This window comes from Channa argus, chromosome 20, assembly GCF_033026475.1.
Source record: "Channa argus isolate prfri chromosome 20, Channa argus male v1.0, whole genome shotgun sequence".
Lineage (NCBI taxonomy): Eukaryota > Metazoa > Chordata > Actinopteri > Anabantiformes > Channidae > Channa > Channa argus.
In genome coordinates this window covers 5,997,413-6,018,033 of record NC_090216.1, presented here as the reverse complement: position 1 = coordinate 6,018,033, position 20,621 = coordinate 5,997,413, and the positions used below count along the sequence as shown (strand labels likewise).

At 41.9% G+C, this 20,621-nt stretch overlaps 2 protein-coding genes and 1 non-coding gene across 3 annotated transcripts; 1 reads left to right on the top strand and 2 right to left on the bottom strand.

Annotated features, from left to right (window-relative positions):
* The first annotated feature begins 322 nt into the window (after window positions 1-322).
* On the top strand, window positions 323-404 carry trnal-uag (transfer RNA leucine (anticodon UAG)). Its single transcript has one exon. It is a non-coding gene; the product is annotated as a tRNA-Leu (tRNA).
* A 240-nt stretch (window positions 405-644) lies between these two features.
* Window positions 645-4,790, bottom strand: tha1 (threonine aldolase 1). Its single transcript, XM_067487775.1, has 7 exons — window positions 3,408-4,790; window positions 2,870-2,953; window positions 2,697-2,785; window positions 2,397-2,582; window positions 2,133-2,270; window positions 1,812-2,004; window positions 645-1,710 (listed from the first exon to the last, which is right to left on the bottom strand). The coding sequence occupies exons 1-7, from the start codon at window positions 3,703-3,705 to the stop codon at window positions 1,403-1,405; spliced, it is 1,296 nt and encodes a 431-aa protein (XP_067343876.1). The 5' UTR covers window positions 3,706-4,790; the 3' UTR covers window positions 645-1,402.
* Window positions 4,791-13,798: 9,008 nt separating this feature from the next.
* Window positions 13,799-17,893, bottom strand: socs3b (suppressor of cytokine signaling 3b). The gene is made up of 3 exons (XM_067488443.1): window positions 17,672-17,893; window positions 16,471-16,816; window positions 13,799-16,376 (listed from the first exon to the last, which is right to left on the bottom strand). Exons 2-3 carry the CDS (start codon window positions 16,597-16,599, stop codon window positions 15,828-15,830), a joined length of 678 nt encoding a protein of 225 aa, XP_067344544.1. The 5' UTR covers window positions 16,600-16,816; window positions 17,672-17,893; the 3' UTR covers window positions 13,799-15,827.
* Between the last annotated feature and the right edge of the window lie 2,728 nt (window positions 17,894-20,621).

Sequence of the window (20,621 nt, the reverse complement as noted above, 5' to 3'; positions counted from 1 at the left end):
GACTCAATTTGTTACTTTGACACGACGCTAACACGAGGTTGCACATAAGTAAGTGGGGTGAATGAAAACGAATAAAAGCAAAATGTTCTCATGTAGCTCGCCAAGCTAACCGAACAGACACTAAAACGGTGACAATAAGTGAACATATCACTAGGGAGAGGAAATAAACACATCGACGTCAGTATCTGTAACCGCCACTAGGTTAGTATAGTAAGCTACGGTCTTACGTTGATCTTCCAGCCTTCTGTAGGCTGAATGTAGAATCAGAATGTCAGATGTCCTTGTTTATATGATGTAGTACCTCTGCTTGTTCTTTAACAATGGTAGCGTGGCCGAGTGGTCTAAGGCGCTGGATTTAGGCTCCAGTCATTTCGATGGCGTGGGTTCGAATCCCACCGCTGCCAGATGTTTCTTTTCTGTTCTTGCACATTCACAAACATGATATATCGGAAAATAAATCATCAAAAGCGACTGCACGGCATAAACATGGAGGGCTTATGGCTTATAGCAAAAAAAGAGCATAAAAATTGGCTTAGCGTTTTATATCAACTGCTACTAAAGCCACTACATTTGCCCCGATTTGAATACAACATGGAGGTTTTGAATATATCATTTTTAACACAAATACCAACATTTTACCAACATTGATCTCAGCTTTATTTTTATTTACATGTATTTACCATAGTCAGTACTGTTTAAATCCATACGTTATGGAGTACTTAAAATAAATTGTACTCTGCTTAGTACTTTTACTTGAGTAACATATTTGACGTGGTACATTTAGGGGAGAACATTTTAGGTCAGTAGGTGCACTTTTACAGTATTGAATTTGTGTACTACCTCTGCACTCATTTTGCTGTGTATGGGGCTGCATAACACAGACTGCTCAGAGTGGTCATGATGACCCTAGTCCTCCATTACATTATTTAGACCAGGTTTGTTACCGTTGCGGCTGATCAGTGTGGTTTGAACTGGAAGCAGTGCCATCTTGTGTCTGTAACGGTTACTGCATTTTAACGCCCCAAAGTCTTCCTATAACAATAGATTGACAAATTTCAAATTCCAGAATACAAAACTGTCAACTAATTTTAATAATAATAGGTCTGAAGAGGTGCAAAGAAAACGTCACACTTAATATTAGTAGCACTAGGTTGCTCTCTGCAGTATATCCACTAAAATTAAAACAATGTCTGTAATAAGAGGCTACATTTGATGCATTTAATATGTAGAAACTCCCAAAAGTTTAATTCAGTGAAATAAATAATGATATAGAGATATCTTCAATCCAAAGAAACTTCAATTGCATTTGCCCCATGTTTGATTTTTGTTATACCTTTCATATAGATTACTCTGTCCAAATAGTTGTGATTAGTACACTACACATCTCGGAAAAGGTCCAATTTTACTGGGCCCTGTGATTTTCCTTCAAGAACTGAGAAGCTACAAATTGCATTTTCTGAATGGCCAACTGGGTATCTTCAGGAGATATCCCAAGATGCCACACAGCTCGTACTGAATTTCCAAAATGAGGGTACATAAGAACTTGTGTCCCCTGGCCCAGTGCAGCCTCCTCTCCTTCGCAAACACGGCCCATGCGGGCACAGAATTCAGAGGGACTCAGACTGGATTCCTGCAGACTGAAACGAACAATGTTTGTCTCCACAGCTGCCATGTCTACAGCAAATAGAGCAGGGTCACAGTCAAGCAGAGCTGGAGGAAGAGAAGTAATAAAAGAGTAGATGATATGAGCAGGAACACAATGGCGGCCAGTTAATGATTAAAAATTTCACAGACAAATATAAGCATCTTACCTTGAGCAAACGTTTTTGCATTGCAGTGATCCTCCTCTAGTCTCCTGACCATATCCAGTAAAGACAGTTTTCCAGCTGCAGCTACAATGCCAGCCTGCCGCATACCCCCACCCAGGGCTTTACGGCACCGTACTGCCTGGGATATGAAGTCTTGGGGTCCAGCCAGCATTGTTCCCAAAGGGGCCCCCAAACCCTGTTTCACACCATAATTAAAATTTGACAAATTCTAACTCTACTTGCATACATTGGATGCAATAAACAAATAAATGATTGAGTACTATCTTGCTATGTCTGTTCTCTTTCTGTGTTTAGCAGTCCCACCTTGGAGAGGCACACACTGACCGTGTGTGTGTTCTGGAGTATGGTGGATGGAGGCACACCTTGGGCCACAGCAGCATTCATCACCCTGGCTCCATCCATGTGAACCGACAGACCATACTTGTCAGCCAAAGCACGGACCTTGAAGATGGAAACAAACCATCCGAAGAAGGAAAAGGCAAATAAAACTTTTATTTTCTCACAATAACCTTAGTTGACACAAAATAGTATAGTGTTAAATACACTTAGAAAGGAAATGACACACACCTCTTGCAGGAAGGTCATAGGCAGCACACGTCCTCCCTGTATATTGTGTGTGTTCTCCACACATATGAGGCGTGAGCGAGGATAGTGAGAGTCAGGATAACCGTGGCGGATCTTTAGTTCAAGCTGCTCCAAGTCAAATGTTCCATCCGGGAGGGTGGTCACTGTGGTGGAGTGGACACCCGCCAGCTGGGTCAACACACAAATACACATTGAGTCCCTGCATGGAAAAACTGTAGATGATGAAAAAAAAAGAGATTCTAAAGACCTGACTACACGGGTTTGCCGCTCACTTTCACACACCTGTGCGCTTCCTCCTTGCTCATAGACATGTATATGAGACAGATCGCCCACAATCATCTCATCGCCCCGCTCCCTGCAGTGCACCATCACTGGATGGAGAAAATAGTTCACATTTATGATCATTCTGACATAATCATTTTAATTCAGACACTTCAAATACGAGCACAACTCACCTGCAATAAGGTTACTCATGGTTCCAGTAGGGACAAACAGTGCACCCTCCATCCCAAACATATCAGCTGCAATTTTCTGTAACTCTTCAGAAATTAGTAAAATACTGCAAAGTTAATGTGGCATCTAATGAGTAAAAGTGCAAGTGTGCATGCATTTACTGTATTTTACATCTTAGCCTGAGGATGTCGTGCTGTTTGCATTGTAAGGTCTACAATGCAAATTTGTAGGCTGCTGCTTTCCTTGTTGAGATTTCTGCCACCAGGTTTAGTTACGCAAACACTCTCTGCAACTCATTGACTACTCATAAGTTAGTATAAAGCTCTTCATTGCTTGTGTGTGTGTGTGTGTGTGTGTGTGTGTTATAAAAAGGTAATTGTGCCTCACAAGGCAATGGAAGTTTTAAATACATTTTTAATGATTTGATTCTAAATCATGCAGGAATTGTTTTTAATCATTCATTAATAGGTTAGGTCATATAGTAGAAATGCAAAATACAACATGAAAGTATATTCTAGCATCTAACTTCTCAGCTCTAACCGTTTACTGTGGGATCTTCTCCCATCACGTCATCCCCGACCTCGGCCTCCGCCATGGCCTGACGCATGGCTGGTCCAGGCTTGGTGACCGTGTCGCTGCGGAGGTCCACCACACGCACGTGGGCAGCACCACCCGGCATGGGGAATCTGGGATTTCCGTTGTTGTAGTAATCCCGCACGGAGCTCCGTGCCACCACGGTGGCTGCAGCATTTTGTGCCCTTATCGGTTTGTCTGAAGCGGCGACACCGTGATTTAACAATTTAAACAAAACCCTGCGTGAAAATGTTTTCAAAGCCATGATGCTCACGTTATCATGTGCACTAGGTTGTGTGTTTTGTATTGAACTTTGGATCAGTGGTTTGTAAATCGATAATCATTTACTTTAAGGAATAATAATGGATGACCAATCAGTTCACCAACATGCACAGAGTAGTGTGGACCTGAAGGTGGCGCTATTATCTTACAACACCAATTACATTAAACGAACACTGCAAGTAAACTTTTCCAGTGTGAAACAATATTTCTGTTTATTGTAGGATGTGAAAAGAATATTAGGGGAAGTTATAATCCCTTCATTAATGTATTCTGATCTCTGTGATTTCCCGATTCTAGACACTGCAGTATAGTTGAATATTGTACAGGACATTTGCGTTTATATTGGCTGTAAGAGAAAATACCAAATTGGGCGGTTTTAGTTTGTGGCCTTTTGCGTTTGTGGAGTAGTATTTACTCGATAGAAAATTTTCAAACAGTACTTCTCCTGATTTCAGTCTCAGCTAAGCTACATTTAGTATTATTGACAAACTACCAATTCATTGATTTTAGGCATTTGTGTACTGAAATGCTTGCACAGAAAACAACTCCCATTAAAATTCTCTCGTGCTGAATAAATAAAGTAAATTTAGAAATGTATTCTCGGACAAAGTCGTCATCTGCTACAATTACTCTACAATGTGTGCTCTGAATTTCTGCATTTCCCTCAAAATACTATCAAATGTATCCCTGTGATTTTCCACAAATATATTTAATCAGCATATGCCATGCAGTACTTTGCGATGAAAATGTTTTGAATGGGACAATATTCACTGTGTCCTGCATTAATGTTGTGCAGCGAGGCATGCAAGTGTATACAATTTTCTCTGCATCTGTCCGTGTCTGTCTGTCTTGTGCCAGTGTGCATGATGTGTTTGCACCACGTTGTAGTCATGAATGCTCAGGGGTCACAAACCTGCTTTTGGCCTGACCTTTTGCAGTAAGCTGAAGGCCTAAAAGTAATTATGTCTGGCACTCAGCATCATCCATTTATCTATTATTGTGAGGAGGGAAAAAGTATGTGAAGACATACCCACCCCCTCAACACACACATTAAAAATATTAGGGCTATGGGCTCAGACCCAAATAATGCTGGTTATATCCAGCACTAATGTCTATTTTTATCTGCAATACTGTCCTAGTTCTCTCATGTCTCTGAGTTTAAGTCAATATTTGGAAGAGAAGGCGTGTGGGAATTTATCTACCGTTTTGGACTGGGATTAAGCTGAGTAACTAATGCTATGTCTAAATTCACAAGGCGAAAACCCCCTCACTCCCTCCCACCCCTACATACATTTCCCACTCACAAACGTGCTCATGCTGTCTTGTCTGATTGTAATTACTTGATAACTGTCCCAGTGTGCGTTATCAGGGCTGCACTGTGGTGTAGTTAAAGTTACCAGTAACAGAGCCAGGTTTTATGAGCCATAACAAGTCATCATTAAAAGTCATTAACAAACATCAACATGATAAAAAGACCAAAGTCGGTCTCCAGAGCCCCACAAGAGCCGTGAACAAAGACAGATAAAGATGCATTGGTAAGCAAGATGGAGCAGCGATGGATAACTGTGATAAGATGGAGAAATTGGGAGACGTCCTGATTGTTTTCGGGATCGCTGTTGGCACTGCATTCTGTAACCTCACACTTTTGTGCTTGAGTGTGTGTGTAAGGGTTGTGTCTTTGCTTGTGTTTTTTGTTTCTCTCCGATGCCTTCCAGCATTCCTTGCCTGTGCATGGAGGGGAGACTGGTGTTTTGGAGAAAATATTGAGTTAGAGAAAAAAGAGGCAGAGACAGAGAAATGAAGGAGAGGGAGAAATATTGACTCCTTCTGGGAAGGAGCAAGACGGCAACGCCTTTCCAATAACCATAAACCCACTGGGCTGAAAATAGACGGGCTGAATGTATAAACGAATGTGTTCATCCCACATGAGGTCTTCTCTTTCAGAGATGGAGGGGAATGTAGGTTACCCCCCCCCCCATCAGCACTCCTTCCCTCCCTCCATTTCTTTTCTCTCTCCTCTTTCACTGAGGCCATCAATTCTTCACCATGACGAGAGATATTAACCGGAACAAAACAGGTGTTTATGGGAAGCCTTCCCTCAAATGAGGTTTTTCATAAACACACACGCACACACATACACTTTCTTGTGCAGTGCAAAGGTGTCGACATCAGTGCCTGCGAAAAAAGAATAACATCTGTTTCACATTTCACACCAGCCCCCACTTCATATGTCATGGGCCATGTGGACATATTGTACACACACGCACACACAGATATATCAGCTACATTGCTGTTAGGATGCAGATGTGGGGGTAGACCTCTGTATCATCACTTTAGTCCTTTAAAGGGTCGGTTCATCTAAATAAAAACAAATAGACCTTGTAATGTCTCACAGTCAGTCAACTATGCAGATATGAGCACAAGTATCAGGTCAGCTGGACATTACACCCATATGTGATTGGTGAACATCTCATTGTTAAACAGTGGGTGTTAACATGCTGGTATGACAACCTCATCCCTTCTGGGAAAACATTTCATCAGATTTTGGAACCTGGCTGCAGGGGTTTTCTGCCATGCAGCCTCAAGAGCATCTGTGAGGTCAAATGCTGACTTTTGGTGACAAGGTCTGGCTCGCAGTAACTATTCTGAAGGTGTTGAATTGAGCTGAGGTCAGTTCTTCCATAGCAATCACAGAAAACAATTTCTTTAATGACTAATGATTTGCTACAAGATGTTACACAGTGTTGTGAAAGGAGAGCCAAAGTTTGCCAATGAGCTAAACCTATTTATCAATTGATTTGAGTTCCCCCCAGCTGATTACTCTGCGTCCCTCTTCCCTCCAACATGTCAGTTGATGGCTCTGGTTCTCCACACACTATTCCTACCACATCCAGGACCTCTCCAGACAACTATGAGCATCCACATATCATCCTTCCCCAAGTAACACCTCACCTCATGGTACACTGCTTACCTCCCTAGTGCCCACTTGTGCTAATGCTACATCTATGTTGTCCAGCAATGCCAATACTACAATCCCCACTCCCCACTCTTACTAGACATACATTACCTCTTTAACCTCTCTCTAAGGATAAAGAAGGTGCATAACCTATGGAAAAGAGGCTGTCCCAGGACTCTTAATGCTTTCAAACCTGAAGACATTTGATAGAGTGGTTGGAGAATGCCGTCATCTTCCTAACATGGAGTGGATCACTGACTACTGCTCTGAGTGGTCAGAGTTTGTTTGCTTACATGTGTATCTGATGTGGTGACAAACAAAAATGGTGTTCCCCAAGGAACTTTCGTGGGACTTTTCCTGTTTGCAGTCTTGTCCAAATGTTTGCTGATAACTCCTTAGTCACTGGATGAATTAATAATGATAAGGAGGAGAACAGACATTTGATGGAAAACTCAGGAGAATGGTGCAGCAATAATTGTGTAAAACTCAATGTCAACGTTGGACATTAGGAGCAGCCAGAGGATCCTTGCCACCATTTTGAGAGAGAGAAAATTTGTGCTAATATAAATATTGTAGGGTCCACATTAACAACAAACTGGACCGGTCGAATAACACTGAGGACAGAGCAGACTTTTGTTACACAGGAGGCTTCAGCCTTCGATGTGTGCAACAGGCTACTGAAGATGTCTTTAGTCTACAGTCTCAAGTGCACTGTTCTTTATAGGTGGCTGCCCCTACTCTGTGAGCAAGCGGATCAGAAAGGCAAAATCTGTTGTTGAACTGGAACCCGACAGTCTGGAGGCCATGGCAGAGAGCAGAATGGTGGACAAGATCAGTGCCATCCTGGACAATCCACCTCACCTGCTTTATGATGAACTGTGCAGATGGGAAGCTCATTTAGCTACAGACTAATTCCACTGAAAAGAAACATGGAGCGCTTCAGGTGCTCTTTTGTGCATGACCTTAAGACAACAACATTTGTTTTTGTTTTGTATTTGTTTTCTGTTTTAATCTGTGTTTATATCTCTATTGACCTTGGCTACATTCTTTACTTACACAGTGCTTTGTTTTTATTGTGTCTTATTGTTTTACTGTTTTCTGTCCCTGCTGTTTTACTTTCCTGTCACTATGTGAATTTCCCCTTTGGTGAGCAATAAAGTTTTATCTTTATGAACTAGCAATGTAATAGGGCAGCTACTTTCTTCATTCATTAAGAAACTATAATTCATTTTAGAATTTTTTTTTAATTCCCCAAAATGCACATTACCCCTTGATAGATATCAAGATATACTTGTTTAGACCAAATGTCTAATAACAAAACATATTTAGTTTACATTATCCCATATGAGAGTATTTGACATGGTTACTTTTGATTGAAATTTTAATTAAACACATTAATCAATTTTGAAATTAGGTGATTTCTTTTAAACTGACTAATAAGAAAAGAAAAACTATTTCCCTTCACTGCAACTAAATCAGACCCAGAGTCAAAAGAGCATCCACATACTTTTGTCAACCTGGTTTGTTCTTTAAGCCTTTCTTTAGTGCCCACTTCAATTTCATAGAGGTGAGTAGAAATTTTGTTTGTCGTCCTCCGAGCACTGAAAAAGTATATTTGTGTCACACGACCATTTGGATTTTGTCTTTAAATCAAATCAATAGTCCCGGTGATAACTCTTGACGGCAAAGTTTGTGTAATATGGAAAGTGCTTTTAGGAAGATGCACAGAATGATGCTCAAACAAAATCTGATACATTTCCATTTTAGCCTAACATTCAGAAGCTGATGTCTCGATCGTCTGCACAAAAATGATCTGCGCATCCTGATACCAACTGTGTAAGATAAAAAAAATAGCTTTATTTTTGGCTGATTTGGGTGAACTGCACATTTATACACTGTGGTAAAGATAGTTGTCGCGTGACAGTGTGATGCAGGGTTAACCAGACCATCAAGATTACCCACTGCAGTAATCAACTGCAACCACGTTTGCCTGTGTGTACTCATTAATTTCATCTTTCATTCATGCCACTTCTCATCTCAGTCAGTCATTTCTCATTTTGTTCATTCGGCTGTAATTATAGACCCCAACCAGCTTGTACAATTTCTCTTCCGAGAACAGCTGCATCTCTCGCTTTTTTAACCTCCTTCAGATTTATTATTTTACCAGACCTTCATTTCACCCCTTGCAGCAATCCTGTCACCCTCCTGACCCTCTTTTCATTCCTCTCTCTCCTCCTCTTCATCCTCCTTTCCCACATTGCCTGCTTCTAGGCCTTTGTTCATCTCTCTCTCTCCCTCTCTCTCTCGCTCTCTTTCTCTGGGAAGTCATGTGACTTCTCTGAAGCTGAGCCCTATAAACCAGCAGTACTTGGGGGGCTCAGTGTCTATACAGCTCTCTGATTGGCTCTTGAATTCAGATGCGGTTCACTTCTGGGCGCACACACAGCAGACCCCCTGTTTTTCCTCTTTCGGGAACAAATGTGATCCATCACATTGAAAAAACAGAGAAGGGGGGTGTTGAGCGTATGGTTGCATGTGCTGAAATCCCACCTTTTGCAGGCAAAGGAGTGAGCTGTTTCCACAAGGTGAGCTCATTTAAGTGTGCTCACACAAACACTTTAGCCTGAGCAGTTCCATTTGTTTTGTGTTAGGGGATGCCTGCATGTATGCAATGCCAGTTCATTAGATGAATAGACTGGATGTAGAGAGCTCAACATTGGGGCTTGTTTAATCCGACTGGATTCTTTCTAAGTCAAAGCAGAGCAGCCTGTCAGTTATTGATAGAACAGGGCTGCTGTTCACATTTAATTTGGGGTTGAAGCTTCTGTTGTTTTTTAATTTGCAATAAAATCAGGCGTATAATTTGAAACAAAATACAGAAAGCTATTATGGCCTTAGCATATGATGACCTTTGTATTCAAGAGTCCTAGTGGTTATCCAACATGTTTATTCCAAATAGTAGTAGTGTAAGATTAACTTTAGGACGAGAAAAAGAGAGATGGTTCATGATTGTAGAAGAATAATGATAAAGAAACCCCAACAACAGTGGAGTGTGTTTGATGTTAGTCGCCTATTTATTATGTAACAGACTGACAGCCAGAAACTAACACCCTCCTACACACTTTTCCTACTGCTGTCAATTCACACGCTCAGCTGTTGACTTAAAAAGGCAGTGGGTTTTGTGTGCAACAGAATTACTGTGCTGGCAGGTAAACAGACATGGGAAAAGCTACTGTAAATACAGTGAGCTTCATCCTTTTAGATGGAAATCTACATTTCACGCCACACTGTTTGATTGTGGAATGTCAGTTAGTCCAACAATTTGTTCTAACAGGTCAAAGGTTTCATGTATCTCTAATAATAATTTTAGGAAACCTGTAGTCTCCCCAGAAATTCCCACAGCGAGCCACAAAATTGTGTTCTTGTCACATAAATAACTTTAACACTTCAGAATTTATGGATTCTTACTATTTTTTACCATGCTGATGTAGAAATGACAGTGCCATTGTGGGACTCCTCGTGCGTTAGTGATAATGTAAAATGATGTGATTTACATTTTGGAACATTTTGCTTGAACAGTCAGGTGTAATATCATAGGTGGTAATATGTAACCAATACAAAGAATTGTGGGATAATATTATATTAATAACTACGTAATAGGGTACTTTTTTGATAGTAAAAAGTACTAAAGTAATATCATTACCAAAGAAATAACATTTAACAAGTTGGTTCAGTGTAAGCAATGCTATAGATTAGGTAGGTATTTGGAAGCCAAAAACAAGAGTAATAGTTTGAAAACTAATTAACTGGAAATATGTGTGGCAGTTTCTGTGATTGCCAATAATAAAACTTTAACTCCATGTCTAACTACAAGCTATTTCTGGAGCTGTCAGCTGCCTCGCGGTCTTCCTCGGTGCATTGAGTTATTAGAGTTTTTAAATCAGCTGTTGCTTGATGGGATCTGGCTGGAGTTTAACCACACCATCATTCAGGAAGAATTTGAAGATGCTCTGGACAAAGCTAGTAACTGAACCTTGAGCAAAGATTTTATATCTATTATTCCATATTGACAAACAAATTATTATTTCCTTCTTTCTCTATTTTTTTTTCTTAATTCATTTCGCCTATTTCCTAAAAATCATTACAACTGCACATAGAGTGATTTCAATGGATACTATGGCTGGCTCAATGGCTGTCATTCATTTGTGACAGAAAACCCCTTACTCACCAGATATGTATGTGCATACACTAGTGCTTGTACTCATGAGTCTGCTACAGTCTCAAGTTCATTTGTTATGCACTCCTGTTTGCTGACTGAAGGGACACAGTGACACCTGAGAGTGTTAGAGAGTTTGGTCTGAGTCCATGCCATTACAGTAAGCCATTTGGCTTCCAAGCGTTTCCGCTGCTATGCTTGCATAGCTGAGAATAGAGAATGAAAAACAACTAAAACATCTACCTCCTAGATAAAACAAAGTGGCTGTGTCTGCAGCCTGCCTCACAACTGCCTTTTCCAACCTGTTTTGTTTTCAGGTCATTCCAGGTAGTTTTCTTTGTTCCTGCAGCCCGTAATAGCACAGGCACACCCATCCGTCCAGGTGTTACGGGAAAACCATTTTAGTGATGATTTGAGTGAAAATGCAGTTAGTCACAATGACTTTCAAAAGCTGTAGAGAATGTGTGTAATGGGGGGGGGGGGGGTGAATATTCAGCTTAGAAAAATATTGTGGTTTCACTGAGTGTGTGTTACCGCATGTGTCACAGTGAGCTGGTCAGTGAATGTAGAACTAAATTGTGTGCATACACAAATACATACGTGCACACGCACGCAAGTGTTTTTGAGTGCATTTGACTATCTGTATGTTTCCCATATGGTTTTTATTGATCCATGTCCCTTGCGCTCCCTTGCCTTCTCTATGTTTCTCTCTGTGTGCACTGATGGTGAAGGAATGATGGAATGCTGGAGGGTAAATCTCTGGTTTCCTGGAAGCTGGTCTGACTTTATCAGAAGCGGCTGTGACAATACACGAGTTGATGGGCCAACCCAACGTCTTTCCTATAAGCACCGATCAGCCAACGAAAAGCCTTCCTGGAAGAAATAATCAGCAAACCGGAGGCCCTTCCTGGAAGAACGCTGTGGATTGCGAGTTGCAGAGCATATTCCTAACCCTTTTAATATTCTTTCCACCTTCAGTGCTTGACATCGTTGACTCTGGCATGAGCTCAAAAATGAAATGAAACAACTGTCAATAAAAGCTAGATTTTAATCAGACTGCATAGAGCAGCTCAATTTTAACCCCCCCTCCCTTTGGCATGCTTTACATTTCCTCATACTGCATTAAAACACCATCTAAAAATTATGAGGGGTGGTGCCCAAACTTTGGTGTGAATGTTTTGATTGTTGGAAAAAAAAAATACTCCAAATGGAGCACAGTTGTTTAAGAGCCGCGTGTTGTGCTTGGCCAGGACACTGTTGACAACTGTTGAGCTGGACACAGCTAGTCATTGCCTGAAAAAATGAATCACGGTGGAAAGACTTTCTAAGAGTGTGTGAGATTCACGAGAGGAGTGGAGCTTGCAGGAAAAATATTCTAGCTCCACTAACCATGCAACTATGGGGAACATAAAATGAGTCACACTGAGCTGAGCTGGCTTATTTGTCTTATTATATATGTGTGTGTGTGTTTCTGCGAAACTGGAATTTTCTGGTTGGATTTTGGGAAGAGGGCTCAGTCATTTCTGTTTGCCTCTTAAATTACATCACTTTTTTCTATGAGAGCCCACTTAATCTTCATCTCATAAACAAATAGTGTCGCTCACTCTTTTGCACACATGCACTGTACAAAGAATTACTTTAGACCCCTGTATACACACATTTTTCCTTTAAGTGTCATAGTAAAATAACAAAGAGAACAAAGCTGCGTTTTGAATCATTCTAATTACCTGAACTGAGGTAAGCTGTAAAAATAGTCATTGTTGTCTGTGTCTGGCTCGTATCCAGACTCTTGTGTGTGGTGAATAGTCATGTATGTATGTATGATAACATTTCTGCCTTTCTATACTTGTGTGAAAATTGTCAACGATGCAGTTTCACATCACATTTCTGTTATTTATTTTCTGGGTGCTCATTTTGCATCATTTCTCACTCACAGACTAACACATTCATACAAAGACACCTCATTCGCACTTTCTCCTACACACACTAACACCAGGCAAGCCGTAAAAACTCAACTCAATTAAAGTGCCTCTTTCCTGGAAGCCAGCCTCAGACAGAACACTAGGTATGCAGGGAATGGGAACCGTGTGTGTGTGTGTGTGTGTGTGTGTGTGTGTGTGTATGTGAAAGAGAAAGGGGGGGTGGCTTAATTTTACCTATAGCAATATAAGTAGCCAAACCTCTTATGTGTCCTCCGCACGCTGCAATGGCTGCAAACTACTGACTCTCATAAATCTTCTCCACGTGGACCCTTTCACCTATTTGACCTCACACACACATATCTACACACTCTGGAGGATACCATCCTCTCTCAGCCCCTCAGGCAGGATGTATAAAACCTCGCTGCATTCCTTTCCAGTTAGGCCCGGCCCAAAGAGCGCTTTTGACACAGTAACTACTGTGTCACAGCGTGTGTGCATATGTGTATATGTGTGTGTGTGTGTGTGTGTGTATGTGTGAGTGAGATGGTGTTAGCTTCTGGGAATCCCTTTATTTCTGTGTGTTGTGTACATGTGCAGGGCAAGTCTGACAAAGCCTTGCACCCCCCCCCCCCCCCCCCCCCTTTCCTAAATGCATATAGAATTTACCCAAATGCCCTAGAACATGAGAAGTGATGATTGCAGTAATTTTAACCCCATGATGAATGCGAGTCCTCTTAATGCTGCTCGTAACCTGGTGTGGTTTTTTTAAAGGCACGCCGACTGAATAAACAGTCCTTTGTTTAACTAGGAAATCCCATTTGTCAGTAAATAATCTGGTTGTGAGGCCGGGCATTGCTGGAATACAGGCTGCCCTACAATACATTACGGCAAGTTAGAGCTTATCCAGTCAATATTGACTCAGTGAAGTCAGCCAGAGTGAACAAGGCAAAGAAACAGTGAAGTAACACACAAGACAAATGCATTGGCTTTTGTAAAAATAGTGCTCTTTAATATAAATTATTGAAATATTTTAGAAATATAAATATGTGCAACGTTCCTTTTCATTTATTTTTTGTTATGTTTTGTCATTGCGGATATTACAGCTTGTATTCTGCCAGACTAGTGGCCAGCCTTTTGTGAGAGAGAGTCTTTATAAAAGACAAATGACTCACATGTGGTCCACTGGTCGGACCCATGTAAAAAAACTTGTTGTTGATGTGAGGAAATAAGACAGAGATTTGACCAAAAATGCGTACTATTGTTGTATATTTCAGCGCTCTTGTCTCAAGTGTCCACATGAGATCACAAAAATGTTAACATGTAAAAAGGCTACCACTCCAATATGTATCACAGGTAAGTGTGAGCACTGGCCAAACACAGACAAAACAATTTTGATCAAATCCAAGTCTTGCGTTTTGTTTTACAAAAGGCTTTTTTTTTAAAAAAAAGGATCACTTTGGAGAGGTCTTGTGTTCCCTTGACATTCAGACAGTCAAGCCCAGCTGCTGCGGAGGTAACTGTGGAAGGCAGTTCATTTCCTCTCTTATCTCCTTCATGAATGGTGTTTTAAGAAATCCAGGAGGGAGAGAGCAGACACTCACTCTAATACACCAAAAGGTTTTCATAAAAAGAAAAAAGTTTGAGATGATAATGTACAGAAGAAATCACTGTGTGACGGTCTAAATTATAGATGTAAGACAAAACTTCCTTTTTCACAGGGGGCTTCTTGGCAAACCTGGTTTACATTTACAGCAATGGTGTCCTTTTGAGCTGTATCATTTCCTCTAAGTCTGGGACATCAATCACGTCATTGTTGTTGTTTAGCTGTATACCAGTAAAGTCTCCTCCTCATTCTCCCCAACCCCCAATTCTCTGTTCTCCTCTTCATTTCCCTTTTCCTTGTCCCATTTCCTATTCTTCTTTGTCTTTCCATCTCTCCCGTTTCTCACCATCCCCCAATCTCTAGGATCATTGTTGTCGTCGTCTTATCCCCAAGGAGCCCGAGAGCGTCGCTGACATTTTTCCAGCCAGTCTGGATAAAAATAAGTTCTGATGGTTTGTTTGGTTCCGGGCCAAGGCTTTTGTCTCAGTAACAAGCTTTTGTCTCGGCAACTGAAGTCTGTTTTCCGTCAGTGTCAAACTCCACATGCAACTCCGAAATAGAAAAAAGGGAAAGGAATGGGTAATAAAGGAGAGACAATAAAACAAACAGGAGAGCGAGAAGATGCTTTGTAATGCTTTTCCTTGTTTTGCATGTGGACCTGTACCTGTGTGTGTGTGTATGTGTGTGTGTTGTTGGGGGGTGGGGGGGTGGACTTGTGTGCATGACCGCCTTGCTCCCTTCTATGAGGCAACATTTGCGGGAAGCAGCAATGGAAATGTGTGCACCACCCCAACACACAAAAACACACACACATACAAATCTATATACACACATCACACAGACAAACAAATTTGGGCCCCTCATTTGGACTTTGCCTTTTCTCTGGAAGTCTTCCATCCTTCACCCCCTCTAAGCCCTTTCTGTTTTACTGCCTTTCTCTCTGTCCCGTGTTGTATATGTTACTCTGACAGAGGAGAGGCTTCTTCTTAAGCACGTTAAACCCACAGGGATCACTGGTGGCGTATTGATTATGCCATTGCTGTCATTGTTAATATTGACCAATAAGGTTAATCTTCTATGAGGCTCTGCTCTGCGTCTGAGTCAGTCATAAGACACACTGACCTTTGACCTCTGGCTTCATCTGCCACTCGCACTAGTGGTCAGTTTTTGCAAGACAGGACGGATGAGGTAATCGTTGGTTACCCAAAACGCACTCCTCACCCCGGACCCCAGCTTGGTGTTGGCCATCAGTGTGATCCCCTAATCCTGGCCAATATGAAAAACTGATCTCACACTGGCATCTAAGGTTAATTCTGACCAGTCTCCTATAATCACATATGCACTGAGAACTGATCTGTGCCGTCCAGGCACCTGGTCCATGTGGTGGAACCTGTGCAGTTCCTGTCAGTCATATAGGAGCATCATACTCCTCCAGGAAGTCTCTGAGTGTGTGCGGGAGCTGTTCAGCCTGCTCCGACCCCCCCAAACCTTGGCTGTTCAATGTCCTCCTGCACATGTGCTGCAGCGATGAGAGAGAATTTGACAGGGGTCGCAGCAACTCCAGAGGAATCCTCTCTCCCCCAGTGTGGATCAGGTAATTGCTGGGGCCTTCCATTTTCGCCTCTCCTCCACATGCCCCCCCTCTGCTTCTTTCAGCACCCTGCCCTTTTCCCATGTAGTGCGCTATGAGTTTCAGCACACAGTCAAACTGCGGGAGCTCTTGGGTGTTTTGGGAGTCTGGCTGTAAGAAGAAGCCGCCCCCCTCACTGTGGATTCGCAGATTCTTGGTTCCTCGAGCTGTCTGCACAGATAAGGTGAAAAAGTGGTGGTGGTCTGAAGAGTCCCGGATTAGGAAAGTCCCAGGTGGTTCAGAGCGCAGCAGAGAGCTGGCCTCCCGGCCCCCCACAGCCCCCCAGTAAAACCCACTCTCCTGCAGTTTACGCAGTGCACACATCACCTAAAACGGGCAGATGAAAAAACATCCATTAGGTGAATTTTTAGATTTTAATAACACACACAACTCTTTGTAGACAAACCGAGGTGTGACTGACCTGTTGGTAGTGTGCATGCGAACTGAAGGGCTTGAAGTGATGTGGGGTAATGTTGGACCCCTGAACCCTGCCCTCTCCAGAGGGCACGCTGTTCATGTCGAGGTGATTTTGTCCACCAAATGTTACCATGGCGCCATGGCCCCCTGCCTCTGCTCGCTGGTCGAGAGGCAGGGGGCCCAGGACAGAAGCGTTGTGGTGGACAGGTGGAAGGGAGTTTGGAGAAGTGAGAGAGGAAAGGGAGGGGGGAGGGGATGAGGGGGGTTGGGTCACACACCGGGTCCAGGGCCCCGGGGCAGAGGAGTCTGATGCATCCAGAGAGGGGCTGTGGGAGGGCACCTAAACACACCTGGAGAGACAGGGATGCAGGGAAGCATGTAGTACACAGGAGGCATTTATGGACACGTGCAAAAGTATCACAGCCTTCCCTGAAATTTACACTCATTCAAAAGCAGCGACATAAATAAATGACCACTTTGCCTCACTGGAGCTCTCGGTTTACCCATATAAAATGCATTTAGAGCCACTATGACCGATGCATAAAGCGCAACTGGGCAGCGAGGATGCAGGTTATATTTAGTTTAAATGAATCCTCGCTTACTCGCACTGCTGCTGCTGCTGCACAGTGCAGCCAGACAGCAACTGGATCCTGATTGCTTTCAATTGACTTCGATCGGGCGTACCGCAACAAGGGATTTCAGAAACGGGGTCACTGTGAAAGAGTCCGGCGCGCTTTTTACCCCCTACCCAACCCACCTCCCCACCCCCCCCTTTCCCCTTCACAAAATAACTCCTTATTCTCTGCTCGACCGCGCCACAGAGGCTCCATTCTCTGGTTTCACTGTGACTAAAAAGGTGTCCCGTCTAACCGGGATTTCTCTGATCCCCTGAAGACTAGAGGAATTAAAATGGGACAGTGCGGGACAGAAGCTCGGTTGAAGGAGGCGCCATAACGGTACAGAACCGCCACAGAGCCGCTGCAAGTCGGTCCACTAATGTTGCGAAACAACCCCCCCCCCCCCAAAAAAAATCACACTTCCAGCACCCTCGGCTGCACTGCACCAAAAACCCAAGCTGCAAAATAACAGCTGCTGGGCTTAAACCTGCCCCGTGAGCCCAGCTTGTCTATCACATCTTCTGCTGTGGTGATGTACTGGTGATGAACCACCCGCTTTAGGTGTCTTTTCTACGGTCTTTAACTTACCTTGCGGATATATTCAGCCCCGCACCGCAGCCGCTCGTCGCCAAAAGAAAAGATATGCAAACTACCCGAGAGTAGTGCTAGATTAATTATTAGCTTAGGCATTAAAATCCAAAAAAGAAAAGTATCCAAAAAGTGTGTGGTTGTCTTTCCTGAGCGGAGGAATGTGATGGCGGTGACATCTGGCCGGAGAGACCCTGTCGATGTGTGGAGGAAGGTTACTGGAGTTTGTTTCCAGTGAGTAAAACCGTAAAGCTCCACCTCCTCTGTTCAGAGGTTCTTCCAGTAAACACACGCACGAACACCCCCCCCTCCTCCCCGCGCCCGTGCACGCACACACGCACGAAAAGAACAGACGCACGTGCTCGCGCTCCGTCTTGGCAGATTGCCAATAAATAATCAGCGTGACCTTTGTCGAGCTGTTTCCTGGTATTGGTGGGTTCCCTTCTCGACAAGGTGAAAAAGTTAAAAGCATATGGCACAATATCAAATAGTACAATGTTAAACTGTGATGTGTATGGGAAAGATTATGAAATTATGGATCAAGGTGGGAGTGTATACGCATATAGAGCAGGGGTACTCAAATGCAAGTGGATGTAATTAATTATATTTGCTCAAATTCTTAACTTTCATTTTATGTTACATTTACTTCTCTCTATAATTTAGAGGGAATATTGCACTTTGTGCTCCACTATGCTTATTTGACAGCTTTAGTTTCTTTGCAGGTGCTGAATCTTAGAACAGAATTAACTTAGAAATTGTTGTAATGTTATGGATTATCCGCTTGGCAGAACAAAACGTAGTTAAAATCACCCATGCATTATTTGCAAATGGACCACTCTGCATAATGAGTACTTCTACTTTTGCTGGTTATGCAAATGATGGGATATGAGTTACATGTGGAACAAAGTTCAACAGTTTTGATAATATTTTTTTCCAAAATCAGCAACTCAGTCATATAGATGCCCAAGCAATTAAATTCTTACTGGAATTAATCTACTTTTGCACTTAATTTTAGAGCACGTACTTGGTACCTGAACTTGAGCACTGAAAGAATTTGAAATGTTCTGGTTCTATCACCATGTTTACTCTTAGGACAGGGGCCAGATTCAAAACTGATATTTAATTTTTTCAATATGTGACAAGAAGGTTTCTGAAAATTAATGGGTGAGGGGAAGCTGTTAACAGCAACATGGGTCAGGATATATTGACATTTATGGAGTTTAAAGTTTGTATTTTAGTCCAGATTTCGACATTCAGTAATTTTTACAAAACTTCAGGGCGTGACTATTGGATCATCTGAGTCGTCTCATTCCTCCTTTAAGAAAAGTAGCATCCCAATGTATAGTAAAAACACCAAGGCACAAGAAAAAGTCCTGCATTCTGAATTATACAAAAGCAACAAACACTGCCACTCAAAAAATAAAGCCCACATCAAGCTTAAAAAGTAAAACACAGCTTTTATTTGCATGTCACACCCTTAACAACAGGACAGATGATTAACATTTTACTTACTACAATTCAAGTAATGTTTAGAGATAAGGCCTCCAAGGCCCATGTGTCACATCAGGAAGTGTCTGACTTACTGTAAGTTCTCTTAAGCAACTACCAGTTATGTTCCTCTGCTAAAATTGACCTAAAATATGCTCAGAACCTATAGATGTTCAAAGTTGTATTTATTTAAAAGTGTGTATGCATTGTCATCACAATCCACTGCAGATACTAAAAGTAAAAGTACTTATTGAGGAGAATAGCCTCTGTATGTGTTAGGGTATATCATCATATCTTTATTGAATTATTGGAATATTATTTCAGGTCCATGTACATAAAAACTGATTTCAGGTGTTGTACCTTACTGAGTGAGTTAAGTAGGATGAAGTTATATATAATAATAATAATTAATAATAAATATGAACCCCTAACAGCCCATTCCCATCCCCAGCTGTGCAGTCCCTGTCCCAAGCCCAGTAGAAATTGGGGAGGGTTGCGTCAGGAAGGGCATCCGGGGTAAAAACTGTGCCAAATCAACATGCGGACAATGATCTGCTGTGGCGACCCTGAACTCACGGGATAAGCCGAAAGGAAAAAAAAAAAAAATGTACTAAAACCACTTTTCAAAACAAATTCACAAACAGGATTAACATATTATAAGACTGACATGATAAAATCACTTACTAAGTACTTCATATACTGTTGGGTTTGTAAAAATACCCCAAACATTTACTTTCTTCTTTCTAACCAACACTGGTGAAGAGCAAAAGCAATAACATTCCTTTACTATCTAAGGGGAGGCTACTACAAAAGTAAACAAGGATAACAACATTAGTGCTGAAATTTTCTATGGGCATGCATCAATAAAATGACTATTATTAAACATATACTGTACAATCATAACATGAATTGTACTACAAAATTATCACCCCATGATACTAACACCTTACCAGTAATATCATTATAAAGTAGATAGTATTTACTGGGTGTACTAAAGCACGTTGAAAGTTCCCATGTGCTGTTCACAACAGATGCCAGAGAGGAATCATTTACACCTGTCGGCAGGAGCAAACAAACCCTTATACAGGTTTTGTGCCGCATGACTCAAAACCTGTGATAAAGGCTAAGGTCACACCCTTAACAGTTAATATAGAGGGCAAAGATCAAGTATTGTTTTCAGAAATGCATGTAAAAGCCATAAAGCTGTTGCACAGGCATACGGGGGATGCTGTGCACAGACTTCAGTTAAATTCAATGTTAATATACTGCATAAATGAAGTCATAAGGTAGTTTGCATGTTGACCATCAAGAATTTAAAACCTTTGGCAAAAAATAAACAGAAAAACAGTTATATGTGACTGAATTATTTGAGGTTATAGGTAAAAATAATAATAATATGTTTGAGTTATTTAAATATTAAGGTGCTGTTGATGAGTGCTCACAGATCTGGCTTTCTATTACA

Coding starts and splice junctions, on each gene's coding strand:
- tha1 (XM_067487775.1), bottom strand. CDS start 3,705: ATGGCTTTGAAAACATTTTCACGCAGGGTTTTGTTTAAATTGTTAAAT. Junction 2,583..2,696: donor AGCAAGGAGGAAGCGCACAG/GTGTGTGAAAGT, acceptor GTGTTGACCCAG/CTGGCGGGTGTCCACTCCAC. Junction 2,271..2,396: donor CTATGACCTTCCTGCAAGAG/GTGTGTGTCATT, acceptor TCCATCTTCAAG/GTCCGTGCTTTGGCTGACAA.
- socs3b (XM_067488443.1), bottom strand. CDS start 16,599: ATGGTAACATTTGGTGGACAAAATCACCTCGACATGAACAGCGTGCCC. Junction 16,377..16,470: donor CGCATGCACACTACCAACAG/GTCAGTCACACC, acceptor TGCCCGTTTTAG/GTGATGTGTGCACTGCGTAA.